Here is a 12,772-nt window from a genome sequence, read left to right as displayed (position 1 = left end):
TGACTAATAATTATGATGAACTTTTTATAGGTTTTGTGGCTATTTGGATATTCTCTTTTGTGAAAAAATATTCACGTTTTGTAACCCTTAAAAATATAATCTGCCCTTTTCTAGTTTTTTTTTCATATTTTGAATAGGAATGCTTTACTGGTTACATGTTTCAGAAATATCTTTGCCCAATCTGCAGCTTACCTTTCCCCTCTCTTAATGGGGCATATTTGACAAACAGGATTTTGATGGAGCGTCACTTGTCAATATTTTCCTTTATGGTTGTATTCTGCTGAATAAATTTATGCCAATATCAAAGTCATGAATATATTTTCCCATGTTCCTTTAAAAACATACCTATTATTGGGAGAGGGAGCCCTTTGCAAAGCTGGCTTGAAGGTCATTAGCCTTTGCAATTTATTTATTTATTTATTTATTTATTTATTTATTTATTTATTTATGAGATTTTATTTATTCATGAGAGACACACACAGAGAGGCAGAGACATAGGCAGAAGGAGAAACAGGCACCCCAGGGGGAGCCTGATGCGGGAATCCATCCCTGGACCCTAGGGGTCACACCCTGAGCCCAAGGCAGGCACTCCACCCCTGAGACCCCCAGGTGTCCCAATTCTCTTAAACGCATTATTTAAAGTTCCAGCAGATGGCAATGTTGCTGTAGAAAAGGACATACTACAAGAGGAAAGATCTGCTCCTTCACAAGTGTTTCCAAGAGGGTTATTTTAAAAGTTCTTTTGGTTTCCAGGAAATATATACCATAACACAAATTTCACTTCAAACGTACATGTAGATACATGCAAGTTAGAACCCTAGCGTTGGTCATAGTTATTAGATGAATTTGTTAGACTTTTCCCCAAGGAGAAGACCCTACTAAGGCAAGAAAAGCCCCTTAGCTGTGGGAATGGGCAGAGGAGCATAGAAGGAAGTGAAATGGGGAAGCAGGGCCATATGTTCCTGCCTCACAAGTTTACTTGGCAGGACAAAAACTGATGGGGACATACAGACGGAAGGGGCCAGGTCTAGTTCTGGTAGGTAGGTTTAGTTTCGAAAGGCCTTTCATGTGGGGTCTCTGGAAAGAGCAAGAATGTTCTGATATCCATAATTTCCTCTCCAAGCAAGTCAAGTTTGTATCTTTAAACCTGAATTCTGGAATTGCACACGGAATTCCACCATGAGAGTATTGAAAATGGTTACAGTTACCCGCCCCCTTTACATTTATAAAAATTTTAACCTCTATATAAAAGAAGAGAGTAGGTCTAGATAATTCCTGAATCTGTTCTAGCTCTGAAAGTTTTCCCTACTTTGTAACATGGATGTTTTACTTTTCTAGAAAAGTGGGAGATAGATCCCACTGAGTTGGCTTTTGTAAAGGAGATTGGAAGCGGTCAGTTTGGGGTGGTCCATTTAGGCGAATGGCGAGCGCACATCCGGGTAGCTATCAAGGCCATCAGCGAAGGCTCCATGTCCGAGGAGGATTTCATCGAAGAGGCTAAAGTGATGATGTAAGTATAAGCAATACCCAGATAAATAGCAGACAACATTGGGGTGTCATGGAAAGAACATGGATTTTGGGGCAGTCACACTTGGATTTCTGTCACAACTCTGTCCAAGCTAGTGGTGTGACCTGGGCAAATTATTTGACCTCTGCGTGACCTGGGTGAGTTATTTCACCTTGCCAAGCCTCGATTTCTTTACCCGCAAAATGGAGATAATGGTAACCTTGTCACTGCATCAGCGTGTGAATTAAATGAGATAATTCACGAAAGTGACAAGCATGCGTGTTCTTTTCAGGGCTCCTTCCTTCCTTCGCCTTGTCCTTGTCCTTCTCCTTCCTCCCCTTTCCCTTCTCCTTCCCCCTCTTCCCTTTCCCCTCTTCCCCTTCTTGTTCCCCTTTCCCTTCCTCTTCCTCTCCTCCTCCTCCTCCTCCTCCTCCTCCTTCTTTGGCTTTTCCTGGAAGCAAAAATGTTGATTCTGTCCAAATAGTGATATAAGGATAAAGCATTTGCTTTCAGAAAATTTAAGAATCCCGAGTTCTAACAGTCACTTCTGTGGCCCTTTGGACGCCGCTCCTATGGGATCACTTCTGTGATTTCCCAGATCAACATTTCGACTCAGCTGAAGTGGCTGTGGTGTATGTCTATAATCTGGGCTGGATCAGGACAAGTCAACAATTTGGTACAGATCAAGGCCATCAAATTTCTTTAAGTATTTGTTCAACACTTAAAGGAGCAGCAATGTGGTGAAAACTGAGAACCCCAGATGGCATTACCTAGATTCTGTTATCCAAAGAAATTTAGTTCTGTTCTAAAAATACAGATGTCAACTAAACAAGCAAACCAACAAACAGACAAACCAAAAAACTAGAAGGGATTAACTGGACCCATTCTCCTTTAACAGCAGAGCAATGCTATCTCTTGGGACTCTCAACCTGTACCCCAAATGTACTATTTAAATACCCTTTCCAGTCAGTTACAACAAAATGAGCTTCAAGGGAAGTTATGCTAAACACAATTTTCCAGTGATATCAGCTTCCCAAAGATGATCTCGTGCCCCTAGGTGGCCCCTGGCCTATATTCCTTGATACCACCTGCATCAGACCCTAGTTTTCCTACATCTAAAGGAGAGACAAATCATTATATTCCTGTGTTGATTAGATAGGTGTTATAAGAACGTGCTTCAGAGAAAGTTGAAGCCATACTGGAATTTCTATGAAACAAAAAAGAATTGGAGATGTCCGATGTTACGGTGAGAGGATTCCTGAAAGGATCAAGCCTTATTGGGCATTTGGGGGCACAGTTTTCCAGGGATGATATTTTGAGGATGGTGGAAGACGTGCAGAATGTGGAAGTATCATTGGCTCCTGGATGTTTACAGAGGCGAGAATGAAGCTAATGGCTTATTTTTAAGTCAGTTCAGATAGACATATTGTGTTCTTGGGTTTGAACACAGTCTATTTTTTGCTGATTTTTTTTTGTTTTTTGAAAGTGAGGCAGAAGGATTTCCTTCTAACTCCCTGTTGCAAATCCATTCATCTTTACAAAATTACCTAGCTGACACACACTGAGCTCCATCTGCCAAGAATACCCAATTGGGTCACACTGTCTTACCTTCACTGTACTTGTTAGTTCCTTCGCCGTCCTTGTCACTACTCCGGTGATACTGCTAAGCAAACACAGTGTAATGTTTCAGTTCTCAGATGTTTATACGTGGGTATCAGTGTTACGGTTTTCTCATGGCAAATCAATATTCTATGTTAAGAGTGATTTCCCTGCCATTATTCTGTATACATATGAATTGTCTCTCTTAACTGAAAATAAATTTTTCTTTATAAATTTCAAATTTATAAAATATCTTTATACACTAGAGAGATAAATCAGATAAAATACACAAGATATATGTCTACAGATTAAAATCATGTATAGATTCTCTGAACTCCTCTTTCCCACAAACTGGTAGTGTTTTTGCATGCTAACTATATGGTAATATGTCAATTGATCACTCATATACATTATTTTAAGATAAATAATCTCCCTGAGTCATTGATTTTATTTTGCCTCTATGAATGAAAAGAGGTGACATTTCAAGTTACTTTTGACTAACAGAAATTGACTTATTATACATCTTCAAAAATTACAAACACTAACTTGAATATTGTTTTCCATGATGCCTAGTTGGCATAACAGGCCTTTAGGGACTGAATGCTATACTTCAGAAGGAACAATAAACTTTGGAATTTTAGATGACTAAAGGTTCCATGTGTATTTTAATAGACAATATTCAAGGGCGTGTGTGTGTGTGTGTGTGTGTGTGTGTGTGATTGCTAAATACAGAGCAGGGTTTCAAGTTGGCCAGTGTTTTTCAGTCTCCGACTTTATCTAAATATTTCTTTTTTAATGCCTTTATTTTTTAGAATTTAATTTTCATTTTCTTTCTTCCTTTCCTTTCCTTCATACACCAATCACGGTTTCTTCCCTTCAATCTGTCCTGAATTTTGGTCTGAGCAGCTGCAGTTAGGAAAGTTGAAACTCAAGGATCAGGAGCTCTGTTAAGACCTGAGCAAGAAGGCACAATAAGGAAGCAAAAGGCTTACTTACAAGGATGACAAACAGAAAAAATAGAATATGGAGCACGTAATATTCTTTATCTGCAGTGACTTGGGAACTACTGCTTGAACTCTGTGACCCGCTTGTTCAGTGCCTACAGTGGAAAGGAAACAGTCCTACTTTCTCTGTGGTTGGGTTAATTTTTATCATATCTTGATGTTGAAAATTACATAGAGTTTGTGAATATCACCCATTGAGTCTGAGCACTTGAAAGTGTAGAAAAGCCAACCTGCTCACTGGTGTGTTTTTTTCCTCCACAGGAAATTATCTCATTCAAGACTAGTCCAGCTCTATGGGGTGTGCATACAGCAGAAGCCCCTGTACATTGTGACGGAGTTTATGGAGAACGGCTGCCTGCTGAACTATCTCAGAGACAGGAGGGGAGCACTTACGAGGGAGATGCTGCTGAGCATGTGCCAGGACATCTGTGAAGGGATGGAGTATCTGGAGAGGAACTGCTTTATTCATAGGGATTTAGTAAGTATGATACAAATTCACTGATTATTTTATTCATTATATTCAGAGGAATATGACAGTTGAGGACTTTCAGTGTTTAAAATAAAATATCTTTGGCTTAATTTTTTTTAAAGATTTTTATTTATTTGAGAAAGAGAGAGAGAACACAATAGGGGAGGGACGAGGACCAGAGGGAGAAGCAGGCTCCCCACTGAGCAGGGAACCTGATGGGGGCTCCATCCATGCCGATTCTGGATACCAGGACACCAGGACTATGACCTGAGCCAAAGGCACACGCTTAACCAACCGAGTCATCCAGGCGCCCCTCTTTGGCTTAATTTCTGACCACTTTCCTATTCATGTGATTCTCTGGGAAATGTAGCTTTATTTTTAATTGCCCATTGATGCTGTGGCCAAATAAGGTATTACCCGAAATATGCCTTGAACTAATTAACTACTATGATAACCAACTAACCAAAACTAATTTACTTTTCTTTCCTCTCACCTTCCCTCTCTTCTTTCATTAACTTCTACTTTTCTTCCTTTCAACCAATAATCAAATACATATTGAATGCCAGTACATGCCAAGCACTCTTGCCAGGAGCTGGAGATGACAGGAGTAACGGATAGCTCTACTGGCTCCCATCCAGGGATGAAACTACTTTCATGTGGAGGTGATTTGGTTGCAATAGTATCACAGCGGCATTCCTGGCATTCCTGAGGAGAACTGGAAATGTTAAATCATTGTGTTCTGAAATGCTCAGGATGTTACATCCTAACAAAAAAAAAATTAAGGCTTGTCTTAGCCCAAATGCCCTGGAGAGTTCAATAGGCAGCCACGACTCAGAACCACTGCTCTAGAAGTAGACTGGCTGGGTTGAAATCTTGCCTTTATTTCTTACTAGCTGTGGGATGTTGGGCAAGCTCACTAACTAGTACAGTGGCACCAATTACAGCACCTTCCTCCTGTGGGCTTGTTGGGAGGATCACATGAATTAACAGGTGTAAGTACTTACAATTGCACCTGGCATATAGAAGAGCTCAGCAATGCTAACTATTGCTATGGAATAGTAATAGTCTGTATTTCACAGCAATAGCCATTCCACAACCATTGAGACCATTCCACAGCCGTTGAGACCACTCCACAGCCATTGAGACCATTCCGCAGCCATTGAGACTGTTCCACAGCCATTGAGACCATTCCACAGCCACTGAGACCGTTCCACAGCCATTGAGACCATTCCACAGCTGTTGAGACCATTGTTCTGTATCCGTCAAGGCACATTTCCCAATCTCCAATCTCCACATTTCCCAATCTCCCAATCTTAGCTATCGAACACATTTTTGAATGGATGAATGTGGCATCAATCCCACCTAGCTTACTTTCCTGGTCCCTGCAGGTCAGTATTTCCTGACAGGGATTAGAATTCAAAACCTAGTTGAGTGATAATTCTGGTCATTCTATTTGTTCCAAGTGGCTTCTCTCAGATCCTCCTACCCTTGGTTTCTTCCTTGATTGCTTTCTTTTGTGTTCTATTTTATCCACCTTCATGCCATTTAAAATATATCAGCTAAGCATGAGCCTTTCCCCTGTCAAGGGCTTAGCTCTTGGTTTGGTTTTGAAACCCTTGCTAGCATTTGTCAAAATCTTCTAAACTGACTCCTGGCTTACCATTTTTAAGTTCTTTGCTTTTGTTTTTGGACTAACTGAAGCACATATCATCTTAGAGGAGAACAGAATCTATAAAACTATTGACTTACATAGGGCTTAATAACCAAATCAATGATTTTCTTTGACGAAGGTCTCTGAAAATGGATTATTTTGGCATCAAATACATGGTCTCCGCATATTTAAAAATGCACACTTTTAAATTTCAGGATTCATAGTTTAACATCTCTTTGCTGTAGTCTTCCAATTTATTGAAGATCCTTCTTGAGAGGGTTTAAAAAACTTTTAAAAGGAAAAGTATTAAAATTGCTTTTTACTTTTTTTGTTATTTCTTTGAAGAATCAATACAATCCATCATGAGGGCAGATATATTGATCATATATAGCATGATGGGTATTACCAAGGAAACATGTCTGCTCACACAGAGAAGTAGTGTGGGGGTCCAGGTAAACTGAGGAAAAGGAGAGTAGAAACTCTTGAAAGAAAACTATATTCAAATATGGATTCTTCTCTCTCTCTCTCTCTCTTTTTTTATAGGCAGCAAGGAATTGTCTGGTCAGTGCTGCAAGTATAGTAAAAATATCGGACTTTGGAATGACGAGGTATAATATATAAATATTTCCTGTTTACTCATAAGAGGGAATCTTAGATCTGTCTCCTAACAGATTTAAGATGTTGATAGCATTGCTTTCTTTCTTTTTTCTTTTTTTTAATCCTGTGAGGAAAATGTTGATGTGGTTGCTTGGTGTGTTGCCCTGCTTTGAATTTGACACAAACCCATGTTAGCTGTGAGGCAAATGGACACTTGAGACAACTCTTATCTTTTTTCAAAAGGTCATTCTCAGTCATAACATTTTTAGAAATGTCTCGACCTACTCATCATATGCATAAGATTGAGGAGAAAAGCTTTTCTGACATATGTGTATTTCTGAAAGATTAAAAAAAATAAATTGGTTTAGCTCTGATTGTTCTATGTCATCTTCATACTCTATTATCAAGGGTAACAGTTGACTTTAAGATGACAACTCAAGTGTGGAGAATCTAACCTCATTCTCTGCAACTCAATGCAATGCCCTTTCCTTCAGGCTGCTAAAAATTCAGTGCCCGTGAACCCAGGGTTTCTCTCTGACTCATTTTAGGGTCAAATTCAGATTCTGTATGTCTAATGGGGCCACGTACTGGAGATGGCATGTCTGGTCCTTGTTGTTACCCATTGACAACTGGTAGCCTGCGGGCACCATCTTCCTGTTTTGTCCTTGGCTGAACATCTGCATAGGTGGCTGCTGACTCATCTCCAATTTCTGTCTGCAAGATGCTGTTGCACTGGCATCATTCTCCATGATTAGGAAAATGCCTGGAGATATCCAAGGCCCTGTTGCCTTAGGCACATCTGCAACTATTTGTTTTCTGGAATCTTTTTTTGCTTTTCCAGGGGCTTGACCTGGGGAAGAGGCATAGGCTCTGTTTTGCTCTTAAATCCCAGCAATCTGTAGTGGGGACTTCTTTGCCTGCCATGCTAGCCGGGCAGTGCTGGTAGAGTGAAGACTATATAAGACCCTGCCTCAGCCACCCACAGATGTCTAACACTCCTCCGCCTTTCCTTTATCCTCTCCCACCTCCCAGCTCCAGAGGTCATTTTCTAGGGGGATGAATGGTGGTGGTCAGGAGTGTGTGTGGGGGGGTGATATTACTCTTATTTTATGAGCCATTCTCTCAAATAGTTTATTAACAGCTCCATCCTCCTCCTTCTCTGGAAAGCCTAGACTTTTGAAACTCAAAAGCTATGAAAAATAGCTCTTTCCCTTTTGTTTTCTATTACTTACTTTTCCCCCTTAGTAGGATGGCTTCTGGCTCAAGAAAGCACTTAAAGGTGGTGTGAGGTAGGGGATGTGGGAAAAAAAAGAGGGTGTGAGGAAGCACTAATAAATAATTCAAAAATACCAGACTGCACACTCCAGGCTCTCTTCTCTCTAGATCTCATACTTGATGTTCCTGCCTACAATTCTCAAAAGAGAGAGGTTTAATATTGTTGTAGTTTTTAAAAGGAGGTGGTAGTTATTCCTGATTTCATATAGGGCCATGGTAATGCATTGAACATTTTTCATATTAAATGTATTATGTTCAATACTCTCATTTCTCTGCCTAATAAAACACATATGCATGAAGAAAAAAATAAGGCATCCAACTTTGACTTTATTCTTTGCCATATATATTTATCTCTTATGTACTTTTTACGACACTGGTTGTTAGACTACTCAGCATGCTCCTTTGCAGAATTAAGAATTTGTAAACTAACATAATCAGTGGGTTCTTGACTCAAATTGATTTGGATTGAAGAATTGTTCTAGTTTTCTGAGACTCAAACCCAAATGAGGCTTGGTTTGGGGAGGAATCACTATATATGATATTTTCCCATTTTGGTAACAGAAGAGAAATTTTCAGGGGTAAAAATGCTTTCTGTTTTAAAGATTCATTTATTTATTTGAGAGTTTATTTGAGAGAGAGAGAGAGAGAGAGAGAGAAATTGAGTGAGTTGGGGAAGAACAGAGGGAGAGGAAGAGAGAATCCTCAAGCTAACTCCCTCACTGAGCATGGAGCCCGACAGGGGGCTTGATCCCATGACCCGGAGACCATGACCTGAGCCAAAGTCAAGAGCTGACCACTTCACCAATAGCGTCACCCGGGAACCCTGCTTTCTCTTTTATTTTATTTTTAAAGATTTTATTTATTTATTCATGAGAGACACAGAGAGAGGCAGAGACATAGGCAGAGGCAGAGGCAGGTTCCATGTGGGAGCCCGAAGCGGGAGTCGATCCTGGAACTCCAGGATCACGTCCTGAGCCAAAGGCAGATGCCACCCAGGCATCCCCTGCTTTCTCTTTTAGAACTTATAGTAGATGAAGGAAGTTGGAATGAAGTAGAATTTGGAGGGAATTAGCACAATGTGCTTTGAATCTCATGACCTCAGGTACGTTTTGGATGATGAATATATCAGTTCTTCTGGAGCCAAGTTCCCAATCAAGTGGTCCCCTCCTGAAGTTTTCCATTTCAACAAGTACAGCAGCAAATCTGATGTCTGGTCATTTGGTGAGTAAATTTGATGTTCATTTGTTGGAGATTGATTTAAGAAAAAGACAATCTTTTTTAAGCTTTGATTTTTTAGCATGATGCGGCATTCTAGAAAGGTCTTCATGTAACTGTCTAAGGTGTTCTAAACATACCCAGGCTGTCTTTGGCAACTGGTGTCAGACACCTTCTTATATAAGTCTGCCTTTTGGATCTTACCTTTCCCAATGAACTTACGTATGGCAGTAAAGCCATAACATAGAGTCTACTGATCTAGCAAAAGGTGCAGCCACCTTTTATACACCACAGAGACTTGCAAGGAAAATAGATCTTAAGGTGTCACTGAATTTCACATGTCATTAATAAACTTCATTTCTAACTACTGAGCAGCACCAACAGCATTTGCTTCATTACCTTTAAATTTTGTGGAATTTAGTTGTCGGCCTCCTTGGGAACTGTCAGTTGGAGTTTATATTGTGTAATGTTCTTCACTGAGAAAGAGATGTTGTAGACCTATATCCAGCGGAGTTCATTCTTTGAATTGATTTTCAAAAAGGTGGCAGTAAATGTTCAATAAGCTATCTATTCTCTTTAGCCCAGACCTCCCTGGATGGCTTCTTTGGTTTGGAGAGAGCTCTGCACCCTCAAAAGGGCGCGAATATTTTTTATTGTCCACATAAGGTTAAGTGTGTATTATTGATCCCTTTAGCTCTCCCCTGCCTTTTGGTGGTTTTGACAGGTGAGATTTTTAAGCTCTACAGGAGAGCAGTTAAATCAGACTAACATGTAGCAACACAGGGACCTCATCAAGTGGTTGCAGAACAATTTAGAATTTCTGAGTTTTATCTGACCACTTGTCTCCATCTCCCTCTGGACAGTGAGCTTCCTGAGCACAGGGACCGGCCTCTTTCTTAGAATCTTCTGGCTCTGGCATATGCTTGACCTCTAATCAATATGTAATACATCTTAGAATAAGTGAATAATGAAATGAAGTCCAAATGGGAGTTTGAGGAAGTCTCACTAATCAACCTATCAGTGATTTTAGAACACCTACATGGGTCCGGAGCTCCTGCTAGGTAGTCTGCTCTACCCAGCTGTCTAACCTTTCAGTGGGAAGAGGGGAACAAGTGCCATCTACTGGCTGGTAAACTCTTGGCCTGGGCAGGCATCAGAGGCTCGCGCGCACAATTCCATCGTTTTCTATGGGATGGAAGAGACGCTTGTTGATCTCAGGGTGCGAAGACACGAACATACTTAGAAATGAAAACACTGGCAGCATTTTCTTTCGATGGGGAGGCAGTTAAGGCCTGGAAAAGAAAGGCCTTGTTTTCACTTGGAGTATTTTCAGATGTCAGGCCTGTTCACAAATGGAGACGCACATGGTCTGATTCCTAGATAGAGCTGCTCTCATTCTGGATGATTATAATTCAAAGGCTGGAAGAGGAAAATAAGGCCTTGTGGTTTGAAACCGTTCTTTCAAGCAACCTCTTGTTTGCATGCATTTCGTGTGTAGGAGTTTTGATGTGGGAAGTTTTTACAGAAGGAAAAATGCCGTTTGAAAATAAGTCGAATCTGCAAGTTGTGGAAGCCATTTCCAAAGGCTTCAGGCTCTACCGTCCTCAACTGGCGCCAATGTCCATATATGAAGTCATGTACAGCTGCTGGCATGAGGTGAGTGTCCCCTACTTTCCTGGGTAGGTTGGCAGTCCCAGCAACTGAGAACAGACCTGAGGGTCAAATGTGACCCCAGGTCTCCATCACGGCAGGAAAAGGGGTCTGTTTCTGAAGAGTGACCACTAAGGGTCAGAAGTGCTATTTCTATCTGACACTCACACTACAAAGTCATGAACCCATTTTGTTTTCCTTTCATCTGAGGAATTCAGCACATCTTTCTTTTTTTTCTTTCTTTCTTTTTTTTTTCAGCACATTTTTCAAGTCTTATTTTTCTGAGACTGGCTCTTGCGGAAACTCTTGATGTTAGTGGAGCCTCAGTGATGAGATGTTTTACTCCCCTTGAAAACTGGTGGGTGGACACTAAGGGTAGAATCAGGTTTGGTAAACTTCCACATTGAAAGAGAAAGGTGTTGTTTTTATTTACTTGACTCCTCTGTATTTTGTCTTGCTTTCCCAAGGCTAACAGTAATGGGTTTCATCTCTTTTTTTGGCACTCAAGACTCCTGATAGATTAGGAATAAAGGCAGAAAGTGTGCCAGGAGCTTGTACTCAGGAAATTCTCTCTGGGGAGGGAAGGGTGTCTGTTTAGTTTTTCTTCCTCTTGAAATGCCAAGCTTAAAAATAAAGTCAGATGCGTCCTGTCTTTTCTGGGCACAGACTCAACACACCTCTCCCCTTCGTATCAGACTCCTCTGTGATTTCTGACAGCTTTCTCTTTCTAGCTGACAGTATCTGTCCAGAAAACCCACACCTGGGTGAGGAGTTTCCTCCTGGCTGAAAAAGAAGTCACTTGATCCACAACCCATGAACCCTGAAAACCTCAATATTTCAGGAGCAATGTAGTTGTTCACATTCCGGAGAAGTATTAATCTTATAAAGATCCTTGATGTATGAAAATATCTTACGTGTGATGAACTGCTCTGCAAGGGGCCTTGAAAACATAGGCAAGTGTCAGCTTTGCGCAGTGGCAGTATCGTAGCCAATGAGGTTTATCCGAGGCGCGATTATTGCTAATTGAAAACATAGGCAAGTGTCAAGTGAGCCATTAGTAGCAAACGGCTGTCCTGAGAGCTTCTCCGCAATAACAACGCAGTGGCTCAGAAATACATATTGCATGTGGAACAGCATCCATGTCCATGTGCACAAAACACAATACTTTTTGAGATTTTATTTATCTGTGGAGAGGAAACAGAAAAGGGAGCAAATGGGTGGCTGGCAGGAGGGCAGAGTAAATGATGTCGAGTCTCAAATTGTAGTCAGAGCATTGATTAAAACATTGTTTTTGGTTATGCTGGTATATTTGTTTGCAAAAGGTGATTTGCTACAACTTTTGAAGGTGATCTAAATACCCTAGGTGCTTAAGCACCTTTACATTCAAATGTGATTATATTATCTCTCTCTCTCTCTCTCTCTCTCTCTCTCACACACACACACACACACACACACACACACACTGATACACACATAGTGTCTCATAGGCTCTACTACCTGCAGAACATGAGCTTCCTCAAAAAATTCCAGAAATTATTCCTGGGATCTCAAGAACTCCAATGTGTGCTTACACACCCTTCTGCTCGGACCTTTTTATTGATGCCCTCTGCCTATTTTTTATTTTTATTTTTGGTTTATTTTATTTTTAATTATTTTTAATTTTTTTATTGGAGTTCAATTTGCCAACATTTAACATAACACCCAGAGCTCATCCCAGCAAGTGCCCCCCTCAGTGCCCGTCACCCAGTGCCAACCCCTCCACCCACCTCCCTTTCCACCACTCCTTGTTCATTTCCCAGAGTTAG

At 40.7% G+C, this 12,772-nt stretch overlaps 1 protein-coding gene and 1 pseudogene across 2 annotated transcripts in view; both read left to right on the top strand.

Moving 5' to 3' along the window:
- TXK (TXK tyrosine kinase) overlaps nucleotides 1–12,772 on the top strand; it is a 63,528-nt gene that overhangs the window by 47,838 nt on the left and 2,918 nt on the right. For both annotated transcript variants that reach the window (XM_038556038.1, XM_038556039.1), the window contains 5 exons: nucleotides 1,339–1,510; nucleotides 4,372–4,588; nucleotides 6,774–6,838; nucleotides 9,205–9,323; nucleotides 10,816–10,973. In XM_038556038.1, coding sequence (XP_038411966.1) covers nucleotides 1,339–1,510; nucleotides 4,372–4,588; nucleotides 6,774–6,838; nucleotides 9,205–9,323; nucleotides 10,816–10,973 — 731 coding nt within the window. The remainder of the gene's footprint in view (nucleotides 1–1,338; nucleotides 1,511–4,371; nucleotides 4,589–6,773; nucleotides 6,839–9,204; nucleotides 9,324–10,815; nucleotides 10,974–12,772) is intronic.
- On the top strand, nucleotides 11,930–12,165 carry LOC119876954 (annotated as a pseudogene).

The sequence above is a fragment of the Canis lupus genome, chromosome 13 (genome assembly GCF_011100685.1).
Source record: "Canis lupus familiaris isolate Mischka breed German Shepherd chromosome 13, alternate assembly UU_Cfam_GSD_1.0, whole genome shotgun sequence".
Taxonomy (NCBI): Eukaryota; Metazoa; Chordata; class Mammalia; order Carnivora; family Canidae; genus Canis; species Canis lupus.
This window is presented reverse-complemented; position numbering and strand designations above follow the sequence as displayed.